This window comes from Podarcis liolepis, assembly GCF_965112155.1.
Source record: "Podarcis liolepis genome assembly, chromosome: 12".
NCBI classification, from domain to species: Eukaryota; Metazoa; Chordata; class Lepidosauria; order Squamata; family Lacertidae; genus Podarcis; species Podarcis liolepis.
In genome coordinates this window covers 49,794,859-49,812,942 of record NC_139563.1, presented here as the reverse complement: position 1 = coordinate 49,812,942, position 18,084 = coordinate 49,794,859, and the positions used below count along the sequence as shown (strand labels likewise).

At 43.1% G+C, this 18,084-nt stretch overlaps 1 protein-coding gene across 8 annotated transcripts in view; it reads left to right on the top strand.

The window, feature by feature from the left end:
* Positions 1–18,084, top strand: part of MYRIP (myosin VIIA and Rab interacting protein) — a 150,414-nt gene that overhangs the window by 97,229 nt on the left and 35,101 nt on the right. For all 8 annotated transcript variants that reach the window (XM_083467953.1, XM_083467948.1, XM_083467949.1 and 5 more), the window contains exons 4-8: positions 258–394; positions 4,344–4,427; positions 5,219–5,316; positions 6,425–6,505; positions 8,972–9,124. In XM_083467953.1, the coding sequence (XP_083324079.1) occupies positions 258–394; positions 4,344–4,427; positions 5,219–5,316; positions 6,425–6,505; positions 8,972–9,124 (553 nt within the window). The remainder of the gene's footprint in view (positions 1–257; positions 395–4,343; positions 4,428–5,218; positions 5,317–6,424; positions 6,506–8,971; positions 9,125–18,084) is intronic.

Here is an 18,084-nt window from a genome sequence, read left to right as displayed (position 1 = left end):
TTTCCTTGTGCAAACCTAAAACCATAATGTTATCTGTTGTAAGAGCATCAAAATGTGTTCAGTTTGCAGATTAGACAAATTACAACAAACAGCATGATAGAGAGCTGGGCTAAAACCAGGGGTGGTGATTAGAGTTTATATATTTTCCTTATTTTTACCCCAGCCCAGCCTTCCTAAAACTACTGAGAAATTGTTTTAAAAGAAACCCCAGCTTGGTTCTAAATTTTCTGAAATCTGTCTTTCTTCCTTTCTTCCAGACTTTTACGAGCTCAGTCGCTGGAATGGTACTACAATAATGTGAAAAGCCGCTTCAAGCGTTTTGGAAGTGCTAAAGTCCTGAAGAATTTATACAGAAAACATCGGCTGGAGACCGGAGCTTGTTCTGATATCCTAGGTATAGAGGCAATGTCTTGTGGCACCTTAAAGGCTAACAGATTTATTGTAGCATAAATGTTCATGGGCACAAGTCCACTTTATCACATCTGTGCATACATGGGTATGGAGGGCAGGAATGCAAAGCATAAATCTGTGAGAATTCTGTGTAAAGCTTATGAATATTTATTTTGCTTTTCTTAACAGCAATAACTGGTGGCATTATCCTCATTTTCTTATGCTAGTTGCTACCTGTAGTGGGATTGTAAACTATTGTCTGCATTCAAGATTAAAGCAAATAGAATAAAAGTTATTGATTAGGTCTGATTTATAAATTTCAAACTGGTGTTTCCATTTGAAATTCCTCTGCTGGAGAATGACAACTTTCAGGTCAGCAATAGGGGTATGCCGGGAGACTGAAATGTTCTTCCGCTGCTGCAGTTTCTGATGTCAGATTTGTGTCCGTTTACAGGCAACTCTTAATTTGCGCTTGTTCGATGCATGCAGAACTGTGCGTGCCGTGTTTGACACCGGAAGAGGGTGGGACGAGGCAGGGTGGGACGAGGCTTATGCCCACGATCACCCAGAACATAAATTGGGTGTGGGTGTGTTGCCTGTACTCACATGTGTAGAGACCAGCCTGCTCAGTCTATGCAGAAGAGCTTTGCTTGCAGATGAGAGCATGTATCACATTGGAAGATGGGTGGAAACCTGGTATTGTAGCTGACTTTAGGACCTGTAATAGTGTTGCCTGAGTGTATACAGGGACAGAAAGATGCATCTAGGCTTGTTGCAGGATCTAGCCCAGGGGTTGGCAACGTTTTTTGAGGCTGGGCCGGTCCACTCCCTGGCAGACCCAGTGGCGTAGCGTGGGTTGTCAGCACCCAGGGCAAGGCAAGTAATTTGCGCCCCCTAACCCGTGGATTTGCGCCCCCTAACCCCCAGATGTTGCGCCCGGTGCGGCCGGCACCCCCTGCACCCCCCACGCTACGCCACTGGGCAGACCTCTCAGTGGGCTGGAGCATGCGCACCTGGGCATGCGCTGAAGCTATTTCCGCGCTCTTCTGGGTCGGAAGAGCACCAGGAAAAGCGTGTGTGCTGGAAATAGCATATACGCCGGAAGTCAGTCCCTGCGGTGAGAAAAAAAATGGCGCTGCGGGAAGAAAGAAGCACCGAATCCCCACGCCGATTCATGGATTCAGGAAGTCATGGGCTGGAACCGGCCCATGGGCCTTAGGTTGCCGGCCTCTGATATAGCCTCTGTGTTTATCTCTCTCTTATGTGTCCTGTTGCTGGTCACCAGCTGTTTTAAATTAGTAGGCTATCTCTAGGTTTGCTATCCAAGGCCTGTGGGAGAAAAGTGTTATTATCCAGGAAAATTGAAAATGCATTGGAGTGATTTTAGCTGTGAGCAGTATGGGACATGATATAGTATCCTGTCACCTTTTCTTCTGGATCTGTCTTGTAGTAAGTTATTACTGGCTCTTGATCTGTAATGTCTCATGTATATCAAGGCATGAATCTGTGTCCTAACAAAGCTGGGAGAAATGCAGTTGTATCATGAGACTTGGCAATAAACAATGGGCTTCGTGGTGTGTTCTGGGTGGAAGCTAGAATTGTGCAAATATGTGTCAGTGGTTTCTGGTCTAAGCAATGCTTATATATGTCCATTGTGTAGCTGCACAGTAGTGTCCAGAATATGAATGTGCAGAATGAACTAGTTGGGGTGGAAACTTATAGAAGCCTCCTTGCAATTCCTCAAGGATTTACTGCCCATGGGTGCTGATGATGAAGATGTCATCAGTGTGTTTCAGGAAGGGGAGAAGCATTTGACAGCAGAGTTAAGGAAGAAGTGTGCATAATGTGAAGCCATGCAGGTGGTACCCATGGCTGTGCCATTGCCCATAATTAGCACGTACAGAAAAATTGCTATCAATTGTTAAGGGTGCCTTTGTTCTAATCCAATTAAAATCCTTACATCTAATTTTTAACCGACAATTATTATTATTATTTGCTTTTTGCAAGTACCATTCTTTATATGTTAGGTCATCTTAGCAAACTTCTGCTGGAACATTTTCCTCCTTTTGTATTAATTCCCATCAGGGAATGTCTTTACGGAGATGGAAAACATTATGTTGGTTAAAAAAAACAAAAAAGCATGGAAAGATCTCTGAGCTGAAGGTGGCAGAAACCTTGCAGTAAGAGGCTACTCATCATCTGTGCTTTCATACTATAGACTGCCAACATAATGCAGCCCAGAGGTACCCTTGCTTCCAAGCAACTCCAAGCAGCAGAGAACAGATAGAAATCAGTCTTCTATCCATCATATTTATTAGTACAATTACAACAAAAACAAGGACCTCAGTATATTGTTTGTCTTTATATGAGCTTCCTCTGTAACCCAGGGGAAACCAATGGGGAGCCCTACAGAGGTTGTTGCAGTACAACTCCCATGATCCTTGATGGTCTGATCCCTGATCCAAAACATATAGAGGGGTACCATGTTGGCTACCCCTGATGTAACCCAATTGGCTGCAGGGGAATCTTACAGGGTCCCAGAGTTTATAATCGCCAACATTCACGCCTGAAGCCTGGGCTGTTGGCAAGGAGAACACTAGCATGTCCAGAACCCCCTTTTGCTGCTTCCAAAGCACATTCCAGAATAAGCCTGAGCTGTCATTGCTGAGGAAGTTCTGGCCTCTGACCACACTGAACTGCCAAGTATCCTTTGTGTCTGGATAGAGCCCCTTCCAGGAAAGTGATGAACAGAAAAGGGGGACTCAAAGAGAAATAAAACATGAAAGTTTGAAATGATTTGGGGTGATGGATGAGTATCCCTCTTTGGTCAGAGTAATTCAGGAACATCTAAATTGTACCAGCCTTCCTGTGTCATGCCCAGTCTCCCCCTACCACCACCCCATCACCTCCCCAAAACTTCCTTTCAGTATCCTGATCACAAATCACTCTGAAAAATCCATGTGGATTTCAATCTCTGTGCCGCAGTACCTGCGCTGTATTCCTCCATGGAACTTGTATATTAATAAACTATGGTTATTTCTCTCTCTCGAGTCTGCTGGCTGCCTAACTACTCCTGATTCAAGCCACTGCCTGCAACAGCAGTTTAGGTAGGGAGCTGCAGTTTGGGAAGAAGGGCTTGCAGGGGAAGAGCTACCTTCTCGTCCCAGGAACCAAGCCAATGCTGAGAGAGGAGGAGGAAGGGAATGACAAATGAGCCAAGAGCTGAGCAAGGCTGCCTCTTAGCTGCTTAGCATACTCTCCTCCTCTCCCATCAGGCATGATGGAAACGTTGCGACTAATTCTATTATAATGTCCGTGGCAGAAAACTGGCTTATTAACCATACTGATAAAACATCACTTTACCCCTCAGGGTTTGTGAGAGCTTATATCGGCTTCAGAGAAACAAGTCCTCTCTTTTTCCATCACTGGCAACTGATGTTTGTCTCTTTCCACTGTGACTGTGAGATAGTCCTCTTGTTCCATTTGATACAGAAGCAGGATTAATTTTCCTTTTCTTATACGAAATGATGCCCTTTGGAATCCGTGATCTATTTCAAGCCCAAAATGTCACATTCAAAGCAAGTCCTCTGCACTGGCATTCTGCTTGCAATCTCTGCTTATTGTTAACTTCATAGTTCTCTCTCTTACTCCAGCAGCCATTGTCTGAATCCAGGGATTAGCCAGGTGTGATAAATTTTTCTCCTCTGGAAAGAAATATTTTTGAAAAACAAAGCACAATAACTTCTTTTTAAAAAGGATTTATTTTTCAGCCGCATGTCTTTTGTGTTAAGGATATTTCACTCCCCCCCCTCCCGTTTGCTTGTTTTTTGTAATGGTGGTGCATTTAGAAATAACGGCCACATTCTAGAGGGAACCCTTTTCTTCTGAAGTTATATATGGCATTAGTGAATGGCAGTGACAGTGACGATGACAATGATGTTCTTTTTGAGTAGAAGCAGGAAGCTTCTGTGAGGGAACGATAGAAAATGAAGGAAGCATTTGTGGCAGTGACTCTACTTTCTACAGACAGACAGAAGGTAATTACATTCAAAAGTGCATGTGTTTTACTATAACTAAATTGTTGCAAATTGAGTTACTGGATGAAATGACCTGGACCATAGATGGATCTCCTCCATATGATAATAGTGCTGAAAGATGAAAAAACTCCACACATCCTGTCTATTTTGCATTCATCCTGATATGCTTTCAGAGTATTTATACATCTTCACACCAATCATTTGTTCATCTCCCACTTTTCACCCCACACCTTTCCCCGTCACTTTCCTAACTTTGTGTATCTTTAAGTATACTTGTTGCTCTGGGGCAGGTGTGGGGAACCTCTGGCCCTCCAGCTCTTGCTGATCTGCAGCTCGCATCAGTCCCAGCAAACATCACCAATGGCCAGGGATGATGGGAGTTTTAGCTCAACAACAGTGTCCTACTGGCATATTTGTGGTAGTCTATCCTCATATCTGTCTGTCATGTCTGTAACAGGGGTTTTGCCATATCCAGCAGCCCTGCAGCTGGAGTAGTTCAGCCGTGGGATTGCTCTTGTTATATATCATATGTAAATATTTATTTGCCTTCCTTTGTAATCAATTGGAGTTATTTGCCCTGCAAGCAAATTCTGCTTCCTACCTGAAACACAGTGCAGTCTTAATTGCACAGACTGAGAATTTTTGGAAGGGAAATGGTGAATGGATGTATTTTTCCTAGAAAGAGAGGGGTTCTGGAAAACAGGCATTTCTCGCCGCCGCCGCCCCCTCCACTTCACTGCTCTCCTCCGTTCCATAAATGCTAAACATGCTTTAATGCATTCTTTGCTTAGGACACAGCATGATGGACACCCTTGCTGTGGCCTTGCGTGTTGCAGAGGAAGCAATAGAAGAAGCTATTTCTAAGGCAGAGATGTACGGAGACAGCTTGGTAAGAATATTGTAATTACATTCATTATTTTGATAATGATATTTCCACCCCTTCCCCCCCAAAAAAAGATAGCTCCTGCTTAATTAGCAGGAGCAGTGTAGTCAGAGAAGACTCTGATCTTCACCATCATAGGATATTTTATTGCATTATTTAAAAGCTTTGCAGTGTAGTTATATCCTCATTATTGCACCAAGAAGGGGACATAAGTAGCATTGTGGTCTAAACCACTGAGCCTCTGGGACTTGCCAATTCGAAGGTTGGTGTTTCAAATCCCCGCAATGGGGTGAGCTGTTTCTCTGTCCCAGCTTCTGCCAATGTAGCAGTTTGAAAGCACACCAGTGCAAGTAGATAAATAGGTACTCTGGCACTTGTTGTGGTCCTCTATGTGCCAGAAGCAGTTTAGTCATTCTGCTCACATGATCTGGAAAGCTGTCCGTGGACAAACGCCGGCTCCCTCAACTTGAAAAGTGGGATGAATGACGCACCCCATAGTCGCCTTTGACTGGATTTATCCGTCCAGGGGCCCTTACCTTTTGTTGTACCAAGAATGATGATAATAACTTACTTTTAAGTCTACCCCCAACCCACCCCCCCAAGCAACAGATTACCAACTACTGACAACTCTCCCAGCCAACACACCTCTTCAAATGCCACCATAGGAAGCTTGGGTTGGCAAGCCCTGGGCTTGGCATGCCCTAGGCTTGCTTGAGTTTAGGAGATGGCAAAGGTGCTGGAGACTTTCCGCTGGCAACATTTCCTATTGCTTGTTTGGAGGGTTTGTGACTGGTTTGCCAAGTGATAACATCATCTTTGATCAAACCAAAGGCTGATCTAGTCTGTCATCACCTTTCCTGCGACACCTAGCCAGATACGTTTGGGAAGTCCAGAGTATGAAAGCAGTCAGTCCACTCCCTGTAACCTTTCCAGAGGCTATTAAAATTAGTCCTCCTAAGTTCTAACCACACAGAAATTAATGAAAGGAGCAAAGTAGAAGGGCCATTTTATTTCTGAGCTTTGTGAACAGCTGTCAGTTTTTTTCTTTATTGGCATTCTGTGCATTTTTAGAGTTGCTTTATGCAATACTTACCCGTGCATGCCTTTTGTGCAGGACAAACAGAACGAAGCTTGTTACTTACGGGACCATAAGGAGGAGCTGATAGAAGAGCTTGCTACCACCATTGTCCAGAAGGTATGACTCAAGACTTCACTACTAGGTGATTTGGCTACAAGGAATGATAATGTATAGAAACTTTTGAACAGTTATCGGTATGTTTGTAGAATTTTCTAGCCGTCATGCCAGCATTTTTTTTCTTTTAATGTAATCCTAGGCATGGAAGGTGGAAGTTTTCACCAGGGCAACAATGCATGGGGAAGTGAGTTTTGACCCTTGCCTCTCCAGCCATGATCCCAACAAAAAAGCACCCCACCTGTCTAAAGTTAGCTTAGGGGGGCTCCCATTGGCCCTAACTCTAGCTTTGTGGCAACTTTCATTGGATCACAGCTTCAGAAAGAATGGTGAAGCTACACTCCCCACACCCTGGTGTCCCAGTGAAAATTACCCCCACCCAACAGGTTGAATTGCATTTCTAAAAACCCCTAGCATGGCTCCTAGCAATGCAATTAATGCAACTCATCATTTGATCCACGCTGGCAGAATACTTGGGACAAGTCTGACTGAACACAGGCTGGAGCCTACTTGAAGACCTACTCTGTGGCAGTGCGGGCAGCAAAAAAATAAAAATAAAAATCCAACATTTTTCTCTGCCTCCATTGCATCAGCAAGCAGTCATCCAGCAGAGCTGTTTTGAGTGGTCAGGGATCTTTTATACCCTGGAGGAGAAATTTGACTACTCAACAGCCCTCTCTGAACAATTTGCTCAGCACTTTGCTGACAAAATCACTCGGATCCATTCTGACTTGGATGCAATACTTGACACTGGTCAAGTGGATGTAACTTTGGCCCCTGCTTGTCCAATGATAATGGATGGATCCCCCCCAATTTGCATAGCCCAAGGGTGTGGACCAGATCCCTGGAAATATGAGAGCTACCAAAGGCGTGCTAGATCTTTGTCCTTCCTGGCTCATTAAAAAGGCCAGTGGGGGACTGGCTGAGTGGGTTAAGGGGTGGTCCATGCCTCCTTACAGCAAGGTAAGGTTCCAGCAAGCCATGTGGTGGTTCTAGGGGTTGCTTCCCCTGTCGTAAGCCTGACTACTTAAAGCTGCAGTAGTCAGAATAAATAGAATTCTGTTGCAACTCCATAGCTCTCTCTCCTCTAATGGAAATCCCCTTTACATAGTAAACTAAGTGTAAAGAATAGCATTTGCTCAGAACTTTACACAACTCAGAAGGAGGGGGTATGTTGTGTTATTTGTTGGGCAAACAAGGGTTTTCCCCACCTCACCCCATTATTCTGCCCAATGGTATGGTGGTGGTGCTTGTGGGTTGTTTTTTTGCACGAGTTGGTGTATCTATTTGATTACTTTCACCCCCGTGTTCTGATAGTAAAAAAACTATTTCCCTCTCTTGTCGTTTACACTGGGGACAACCAGTTTACTTTCATACTGCAGGATCCCTCCGTTCACTAGAACGTATTATTAGTTCAGAGTGTATTTTGCTGTGTTTCCCTAACCTCTTCATGGGCTGTTTGGTTCTATATATGAAATCAGTGCTGCATTGCAGTAAGGGCTTATAGCTGTGTAGATCAACATGCACTTGTATTTAGTAAGGCAGTATAAATGAAACCCAGTGAGAAATGTATCACTCAGCAGAGGTATATGCCTCTTCGTTGCATGTGAAAACAAGTCTTCTCTTAACATGAGAAAGCATGGGGAAAATACCAGTTTCTTAAACTGCTTCTTCATTCTCTTTCCCCAGGTAAAATGTAATATGCCATAGAGCACCATGATCTCTATTAAACTGAAGTGCTTAGGTCTGCTAAATTAGGGCCAGAGAAAAGCACTGAACATGCTGTGCTAATAGCCCTCCCTTATTTGTATCATTCACATAACCTCAGTGCCTTTAATACTTCTTTAAAATACCTCTACTACATCTGTTTTAGTGGCTAAGGGTTTGTCCACACTTCTGCTTGTCTCTCTGCTTTCCCCCAGGGAAAACCCTCTCTTTCCCCCTGAATTGGAGCAAACGTCAATTGGGTTTCCCATGGATTGATGTTTGCTCCAATTCAGCAGTAAAGAGCAGGTTTTCCTGGGGAAAGCGGTTGGGCAAGCGGAACCCAGACTTTCTAGGCATGGGACAAGTGTGGACAAGCCTGCATAGACATTACACATAATGAGCACCTAATGTCTTAGCCCACTTCCTAAGTTTTGCTAATTCTCTATATGCACTGTGAGGTTAATTTCTAGAAGGATAAGATTTTTCAATGCAAATAGAAGTACTTGTGTGTGTGTCTGTGTGTACACACACCTTGTTGTTATGATTCACTCTTAGGCTTTTTATAAGTACAGTGAATTCAGATAACAGAACTGCACACAACCTGCCCAAACATCAACCTTTCAGGAGCTAGAGGAAAAGAAGAAGCCATGTTAAGGCTTCTGTCTCACACCTTGATGACTCAGTCCCAAGTCAGCTTGGTATGGCTCCCGTGGCAATGCTCTGCACTGAACCCTTCCTTGTTTCCTTTTTGACGTGCTGCAGATCATAAGGAAGCAGAAAACCAAACATGAGCAGGTGGAAGCTGGTTTCGAATGGCCGCAGTCCAGGAGCAGCAGCGGCCTCACATCTGCTACTGTCTCAGATCAGAGCATGCTGACTTTCCCAGGGAGTCGCAGGGGATCGTACACATTATGGGTGAGCTACCAGACCTGACCCATCACACTTTCCTCAGCTGCTTGAAAACTGATACATAGGAACAAGGAAGGTACATGGATGCTGGGATGTCAAGTAATATAACTATAGGAAGCTGGCATCAGAACTTAAGAGCTGTTTCGTACAAAGGGTAGCGAACTGGGTCCTGATTTTGCTCATAAACCAAGAGTCAAACCACTGGAAACAACAGAATTGGACAGGAGTACTTAATGGCAAGGAAAGTCGGGCAGCATTGGAAGCCTTTGTGTTCGTAGCTGAGGATATAGATTTTTCCTGGCATCAAGCCTCAATTTGGCTTTGAGAACAGTGAGGCTTAGTGTAAAGCACTTCCACTTTGCGAGCTGATGTGTTGTTGCAGTCCCTTTTCTCAGAACTTAAGGTGTCAGTTCAACATTCAATTTAAAATGCTGGCTTTTAAAATTGCTTCTTTGCTGTCTTTCCCCAGGTAAATTTAACAGCCACTTATATATCATGTTATATTTAAGACTGTTCCCACATCCCCTGGGTTCTTTTCTCAGCATAAAGCCTTTATAGCCTGCTAGACTGTTGCAGAAAATCTGACAAACAGCAGTAAAGTGTGATGTGATGCAGGATTGGCAAGGGAAAAGCAAAATAAAAGGAAGTCTTTTGTGGTGTATTTTACGTTGACAAAAAAATAATAATAATGACTGAATACTTTCACGGTTCCTCATGTTTATTTATAAATGACAAAATGTATAACCCATGTTTTCTTCTCCAAACTGAGATTGCAGTTGACCCTTTCTTCAGCAGAGCACAAGTTTGTCTTATAAACTGGTTATACCACAGCAATGCCACAGAACATGGTGCACTATGTGGAGATTTCAGTAACGTTATTATCTCTAGCAGATACAGTGGTACCTCTGGTTACGTACTTAATTTGTTCCGGAGGTCCGTTCTTAACCTGAAACTGTTCTTAACCTGAAGCACCACTTTAGCTAATGGGGCCTCCACCTGCTGCCGCACCGCCGCAGGATTTCTGTTCCCATCCTGAAGCAAAGTGCTTAACCCGAGGTACTATTTCTGGGTTAGCGGAGTCTGTAACCTGAAGCGTATGTAACCCAAAGTACCACTGTAATTGTATAGACTCCGTTGAACATAGCAAGACCAAAGTACAGCTGTTCTGATAACTTCTGCCTCTTTCAGCCATTCATGGCGGGGGGGGGGGTGAAAAGGAATCACTACGTCGAATGGGGAGACTGGTGGAAGAATTTTGGTAAAATGTTCAGAGGGTGGATCAGAGGGCACTGAAGACTTATCTTAAGAATAAATGTGGGTGTGGATGTTCTTTCTTTTCACTTTTTATAAAACTAGCATAGGAACATGAAAAGTGCTCTGCTGGCCCAAAGTCCATCTAGTCCAGTATCTTGTTCTCACAGTGTCTAAGCAAGTGCTCGCGGGAAGCCCACAAACAGCATAGGGCTACGACAAAAGTCTCCCCACTTGTGATTTCCAGCAAAAGATCCTAAGCATTTGCTTTTTCTCATGTAAATGGGACTTACTTCCACATAGTTCTACAGAACTTTGTTCCGTGCATGTGAATTTGCACATTCAATGGCGACTGTTTATTCCTTCTGTCTAGAACCCTCTTGTTAAGTAGCCCATGGTATAAATGTTATGTGGGATAGCTCAGTTGGTTGGACATGTGGATCTCAGGGTTGAGGGTTCGAGCCCCATGTTGGGCAAAACGATCCCTGCATTGCAGGGGGTTGGACTAGATGACCCCCGTAGTCCCTGCCAGCTGTACAATTCCATAAGGAGAAAAATTAAAAGAGCCAGTGTAATATAGTGGTAAAATGCCAGACTAGGACCTGAGAAATCAGGGTTTAAATCCCTACTCAGTCATGAAGTTCACTGGTGACCTTGGGCCTGTCGGTGCCTCTCAGCATAACCTACCTTACAGCGCTGTTGTAGAGATTAAATTAAAAGTGAGAGAATGATGTATACCACCTTGAGCCCCTCCCCTTTTCCCTTTTTTGCTCCACTGCTTTCCTCAGGAAAACTTGCTTTTTAACTCTGAATCGGAACAAATGGCAATTTGGATTTCCTGTGGATTGCTGTTTGCTCCGATTCAGCAGTATAGAACAGGTTTTCACAGGGAAAGTGTTGTGTGGGGTGAGGGAAAGTATGCATCTGTGTCTAGGAATGCGGCACAAAAGGAAGTCTGGATGAGCCCTTAAACCAGGCTTTCCCAAACTTGGGTCTCCAGCTGTTTTTGGACTACAGTTCCCATCATCCCTGACCACTGGTCCTGCTAACTAGGGATGATGGGAGTTGTAGTCCAAAAACAGCTGGAGACCCAAGTTTGAGAAACACTGCCTTAGATGCAACAGCTAATGGAAAGCCAGAAGGTTGTGAAATGGCAGGAACATGGCAGAGAAAAATCAGTGATCTGCAGGGAAAGCCTTGATCTTCATAGGCCAAAAGAAGAAACAAGGCATGTTGTCAGTTTCTCCTACTCAAGCTTCAGTGTGTATTTATTTATTTCCGTGAAACAGCATGTTATCTCCACTCATTGTCAGAGATCTTAAAACTTTTAAGGCTTAATTAAAAATCTGTGATAACTGGAGCCTGCTGTACTGAAGTATTTAGCAAGGTATTTTTAGTTTGGTGCATTTGTGCGGTTGTTCACATAAAAGCATTTTTTATTTTTTAAAAAGGAAGCCTATAGGCTTTTTCTGTCAAAGAAGCAGGGAATATGCTCTGATTAGCTGTGATGGGTGCTGTTCTGAGTGCAACACATCAGGAAGGAGCAAGACTGGAAAGTGAAGGACTTTTAAAAGCACAGCAAGTGAGGAAACAAAAGCAAACCTAGTATTGTTAACAAGGGAAGTGCTGATTTGAAGGATGTGCCGAGCTGGTGTGTGATATCTACCGTATTTTTTGCTCTATAAGACTCACTTTTTCCCTCCTAAAAAGTAAGGGGAAATGTGTGTGCATCTTATGGAGCGAATGCAGGCTGCGCAGCTATCCCAGAAGCCAGAACAGCAAGAGGGATCGCTGCTTTCACTGCGCAGTGATCCCTCTTGCTGTTCTGGCTTCTGAGATTCAGAATATTTTTTTTCTTGTTTTCCTCCTCCAAAAACTAGGTGCGTCTTGGGGTCTGGTGCGTCTTGTAGAGCGAAAAATACGGTAGTTTCACTGGAGCAATAGGTCAAGTTTTGGCCTGCTTATAAAGGTGGTACTCCAGTGAACACCTGGTGACAACTACTTTCTGTGAATATGGTATACTGTTATGACTGAGATCAAGTGATCTTAACATTTGTCTTGCCAACCGTGGAACATCCAATTTTTGTGGATTCACCAGTTCAGTCATTATTCCAAATTGCCCCATTTACCACTGCAAAATAATTTCAATAACACAGTTCCTCGGTGTTTTGCAAAGCATAACTAATCATCATTAAGAAGCACTTAGCAGTCTTCTGTTGAGAGAGGTTATGTACATAGGTATAAAATGTTGCACACTATTCGCACTGAGAAGTCGGTCCTCTTCAAAACGCTCTGCCAATTAAAGCGTCAAATGTGCTGTTCAGAAATGGAAAACTCCCCAATAAGCCTGCATTTAATTCTGCCCTTGCATCACAATCCACAAATGAGTTCAGCCGAACTACTTGGTTGTAAGCTGATTAATGTCAACAGAGAAGTAGGCTTAAACATCAGCTTAGTTTAATTGCAGGGTGCTCAGATACATTATAGTACATGGGTTTATTGGGGGGCAGGATTTAAAATTAAGCAAATAAGCATTTTCAGATTTGAGTTGTAATACCATATGCATGAGATAATATTATGCAGAAGAACACCTGTCCACCTGCATTTGAAAGCAGCGGCCAGACCTCAAGCAGAAGCTTGCCCATAAACAATGTATTTGTTCCACACATTTATTTTCAATTGGAAACATACCATTAGATTTTTTTCATGAATAATTTTTAGCTTACAAATAAGTACATGCTGAGTTCATTACCAGAACTTTATTAGCATTTGATGTTCAAGCTATATTCATTAGCTGTGACTTCACACGTAGGCTCCAGTGCTTCTAACCCTGACATCGCACACTTACTTAGCATGGAAAATTCTGTTGAGTAATAGGTTCATTTACATTAATGGCTATTTTAGTGCCATTGACTATGGAACAGAAACAAATATTCACAGCAAAGCCTGAATTCACAATGTGCATGCTGTGCATTCAGATGTGAATATTTGTAAATAGAAAGTAATATTTCAGTTATATATGCACATTTTAAAAACATGATTAGTTTCAGCCTTGCTTGGTTTCCATGGAATTAGAATTTTAACCGATGAGATTGAAAGTGGATAAAATGCGGCAAATATGTTGCTTTTAAAATGTATGAAAATAAAATGTTTGTGCCACGTCGAGCTCCTTGGAGGAAACCTGTGATATAAATGCAATATTTTAGTACAGCATTCCAGGCTATTAATTTTTTATCTGATCTATTTACACTAATGCTAAACATTGCTTCCACAGAGTTTATAGATATAGAAAAAGTAAAAAAGAAAGAAAGAGTATTCTCTAGAAAGGAGTGCTAAACTGCTGCCTGGGAAATTGTTCTTCAGATCTCTTCTCTTCAGTGGAGTCTTCTTTTATAACATTTTCTGTGTCAGAATAGAATGTATTTTGAAATACTTGAAATCAATGTCATTTGGGCTGCAAAGACATAGATCATGAAGAAATGGAATGTATCGTCAGCCTCATCCATGCAATGTGCATTTCATCATTGCCCCAACTCATGCTTTTATTAACAGGGAGATTAATGTGTCTGGGGGCGATGCTAGTCTCTCCTAAACCACTGAGCCTCTTGGGCTTGCCAATCAGAAGGTCGGTGGTTCGAGTCCCCACAATGGAGTGAGCTCCCGTTGCTCTGTCCCAGCTTCTGCCAACCTAGCAGTTCAAAAGCACACCAGTGCAAGTAGATAAATAGGTACCACTGCGGTGGGGAGGTAACTGCTGTTTCTGTGCACTCTGGCACTCGTCATGATCCTCCATGTAGCAGTAGTGGTTTAGTCATGCTGGTCACATGACCTGGAAAGCTGTCTGTGGACAAATGCCGGCTCCCTCGGCCTGAAAGCGAGATGAGCGCTGCATAGTCACCTTTGGCTGGACTTAACTGTCCAGGGGTCCTTTACCTTTTTACCTAGTCTATCCTGCTTTCCTCATAGAAAAGGTGATGCTTACATGCTGCTGGATCCAGACTAAGTTGAGTTTAAGTCTCATCACAATCAAATATTTGAAGTCCAATGTATTTCAGTGGAAGCTAAGTTGAACTAACAGTCTGTGCCAAAGGCTAGGATGGTTCTACGTTCTTGCATTTAAGAGGAATTGCTCATGTTTAACAGTAAAACAGGAAACATATTGCTAAATTTTACCAAAAGAAAAGTATTGATACATTAGATGTGCATAACGAATTTCGCTCCAATAGCATCATGTTATGCATGTGCCACTTTGTTTCTTGCAGTAATTATATGCATTTGGAATATCTTGTACCTGTTTAATGAGCTAAAAATATATTGCCTGATTGCCTTGTTGGAAGTCAGATTGAAGTACTGAGATGAGAAACATTTATTGCAGAGGTAGCTAAAGTGATATCCTCAATATTTATTATCATTATTATTAAAGATGTTGTTAGACTGCAGCTGCCATCAGCCCCTGCCAGCTTTTAGGTACAATAATTCATATTAAAATATGTTACAAGTGGCTGGAAGAATCCTTCAACTTTCATTTTCAGTACCCATAATTTTTGCAGTCATTTGGACCTAGGGTAGTCCTTCTCTGTCTGAAGCCCTCAGTTCTCCTTAGGGGGCAGTGATGCTATTGGTGATTCTCTAAGGGAGCTGTGTCATGGCCCAGGACAAAGTTCCAGCCACTTCTCAGTCACTAGAGCACGAGACTCTTAGTCTCAGGGTTGTGGGTTTGAGCCCCATGTTGGGCAAAAGAGTCCTACATTGCAGGAGATTGGGCTGAATGACGCTCAGGTTCCCTTCCAAGGCTATGATTCTATGTACTAATGTACTGATTAATTTTCAGGAGGACTGAATGCAAGATTGGAGAAATGAGAATGAGAGTGAAACCAGAATAGATATTCCTTTCCTGAAAGGTAAAGGGACCCCTGACCGTTAGGTCCAGTCGCGGACGACTCTGGGGTTGCGGCGCTCATCTCACTTTACTGGCCGAGGGAGCCGGCGTTTGTCTGCAGACAGCTTCCGGGTCATGTGGCCAGCATGACTAGTAAGCCAGAGCAGTGCACAGAAACGCCGTTTACCTTACCACCGGAGTGGTACCTATTTATCTACTTGCACTTTAATGTGCTTTCGAACTGCTAGGTTGGCAGAAGCAGGGACCGAGCAACAGGAGCTCACTCCATCGTAGGGATTCGAACCGCCGACTTTCCGATTGGTAATCCCTAGGCTCTGTGGTTTAGACCACAGTGCCACCTGAGTCCCATTCAATTCCTAGCAGTAGTCAAATGCACAAATGGTTGCCTAATACAGTGGTACCTCGGGTTAAGTACTTAATTCATTACGGAGATCCGTACTTAACCTGAAACTGTTCTTAACCTGAAGCACCACTTTAGCTAATGGGGCCTCCTGCTGCCGCCGCGCCGCCAGAGCCCGATTTCTGTTCTTATCCTGAAGCAAAATTCTTAACCTGAAGCACTATTTCTGGCTTAGTGGAGTGTGTAACCTGAAGCGTATGTAACGTGAAGCGTATGTAACCCGAGGTACCACTGTAATGTTTGTCTACTTGTTTCACCTTATTTCCGCCTAGCAATATTCAAAATATTTTTACTTTCTTTTTCTTTTTCGTCTTGGGCAGGTCCACTGTGACACGGCTGGCATAGATTATAAATAAGCTTGCATGGCTGGGTGGTGGGGAGAGTAATTTATTTGCTTCTGCTGCCACCTGCTGAGGTAGCTTTTCACTGCAATGAACACTGAAATAAATGAATTGAGAGGAAATTGTTTGCAGAGTAGTTTGTGGGTAGATAATACTTTAGTTTTCTTACAAATTTAGAAAATATTTCCTGCAGTTATATAAGTAATCTACTTCCTGACTTTTAAAAAAATATCTTAAATTGTAATTCTGCCAAGAATAGCAGTACTGCAGATATAGCAGTAGTTCTCTTTATTGGCTGAAACAGACAAACAAACTGCATCTTACAGTTTGTTATATAAACTATAAAGATTCTGTGGTCTTCAGATAATCTGTTTTTGCTAGATCTTTATTGCACTATGTAGACTTTTATTTGCTTAAAACAATTTTCAAACAACGGGCAAGTAGAACAGGCAATGAATGTGCCCCTCCCCTCTAGCAGCCCCCCATCACCCCCTTAAAATCTGTTCCGAAAGGTTGAGGAATAACATGGCAGATCGTGCCGAAAGCTTGTGGGGAGGGGCTGAATTAGCAAAAATAGTCTCCCTCCCCATTCCAACTATGGGAGTCTCCACTAGATCAAAGAGTCTTTGGCCAGCAGAGGGACACCATTGGATAAAATCCATGATATATACTCAAAACTGGTCAAAAATGTTTTTGAAGTGAAGCAGGCACACTGGAACCTTAAAATAAATGCTTAATTGTTTTCCCCTGCTGCCAGCTGACGGAGGCCTAATTTTAGCATTAGCTTTTCAGCACCAGCCATCCTGATACCTTACGTTTTCAAGCTTAAAAGTTGCCTGTGGGTTACGTATTCTGTGAGGGCAAAGCGAAATGCACATTTAAGGCTGCTTGCACTGAAAATCCCTGGCGGGTTTAGCTGGCTCAAGTTGCAGCCTTCTCTGGAGCGCTGCAGAATGAGGTGCAGTGGAGATAATGTTAACTGGCATTTCCCAAATGCAGCATTTAATTGCTCAAGAGCAGCTTCAATTGGCCCGCGCTTTACATTAGGTCACCTGGAGGCAATTTGCTTATGATTGTGTGGCCTCTGGCTTATCTAGTGTGTCAGAACTAATAGAAATGTATCTCGGTTACCCTCCAACAATCGTTAACCTCCGTTTCTTTCAAGTTCACCTACTGTCACTATTCACCAACTGCATTTCTGCAGATGTCTTGTAACTGCCCCAAGCAATCAGGTATCTCTGCAGGGGTCATAGCCACGGGGTGTGTGTGTCATTGGAGAATCAGTCTCTCCCAATATTACCCTATGCTTCTTTCCAAAGTGTTCAATTTTAATTAAACAGTGTCTCTGTTCTTTTATAGAGGCAGAGGCATTGTTAAGGGGAAATGTTATTCAGTAGCTCAGCAAGAACTAACTTGCTTCAAGAACTAACAGTGCTTGGGTTTAGATATTATATTTATTACTGGTTGTTTTTGTTGACTTACCAGAGCCCACCATTGCCACTACCACCAAAATGTAGCTTTATCACTTTCCCCGCCTTTTTTTCACAAACTTATCCTGTGCATGGTTACTCAGAAGTAATTGTCACTAAGTTCAATGAAACTTACTCCCAGCTGTGCACATATAAAATTTCAGGCATACCTAAGGGATAAGTTTGACCTACCACAAAATGTTGCAGTGGAGGCGTGTCGCCTGTTCAAAGTTCTAGCCACTCCAGTCCATTAAACCCCTCTTCCTGCCCCGTAAGCCGCCTGATACAGTAAGCCTGCAACATACACAGGGGTTAAGTTTCAGGAATCATGCTTAAAGCCAAAATGGTGTATGGTCAAACCCACTTGGTTCAATGGCAGGTGGGATTGGCAACAGCATTCCCCCACCCCCAAGATAAAATTTGCGTAGGTTCCTCAATGAGTAAACCACCCATTGAATGAGAGCTTCAGATACAGTGGTGCCTCGCAAGACAAAAAGAATCCGTTCTGTGATTCTCTTCGTCTAGCGGTTTTTTCGTCTTGCGAAGCAAGCCCATTGAAGGATTAGCGGATTAGCGCTATTAGCGCCTTTTAGCAGTTTATATGC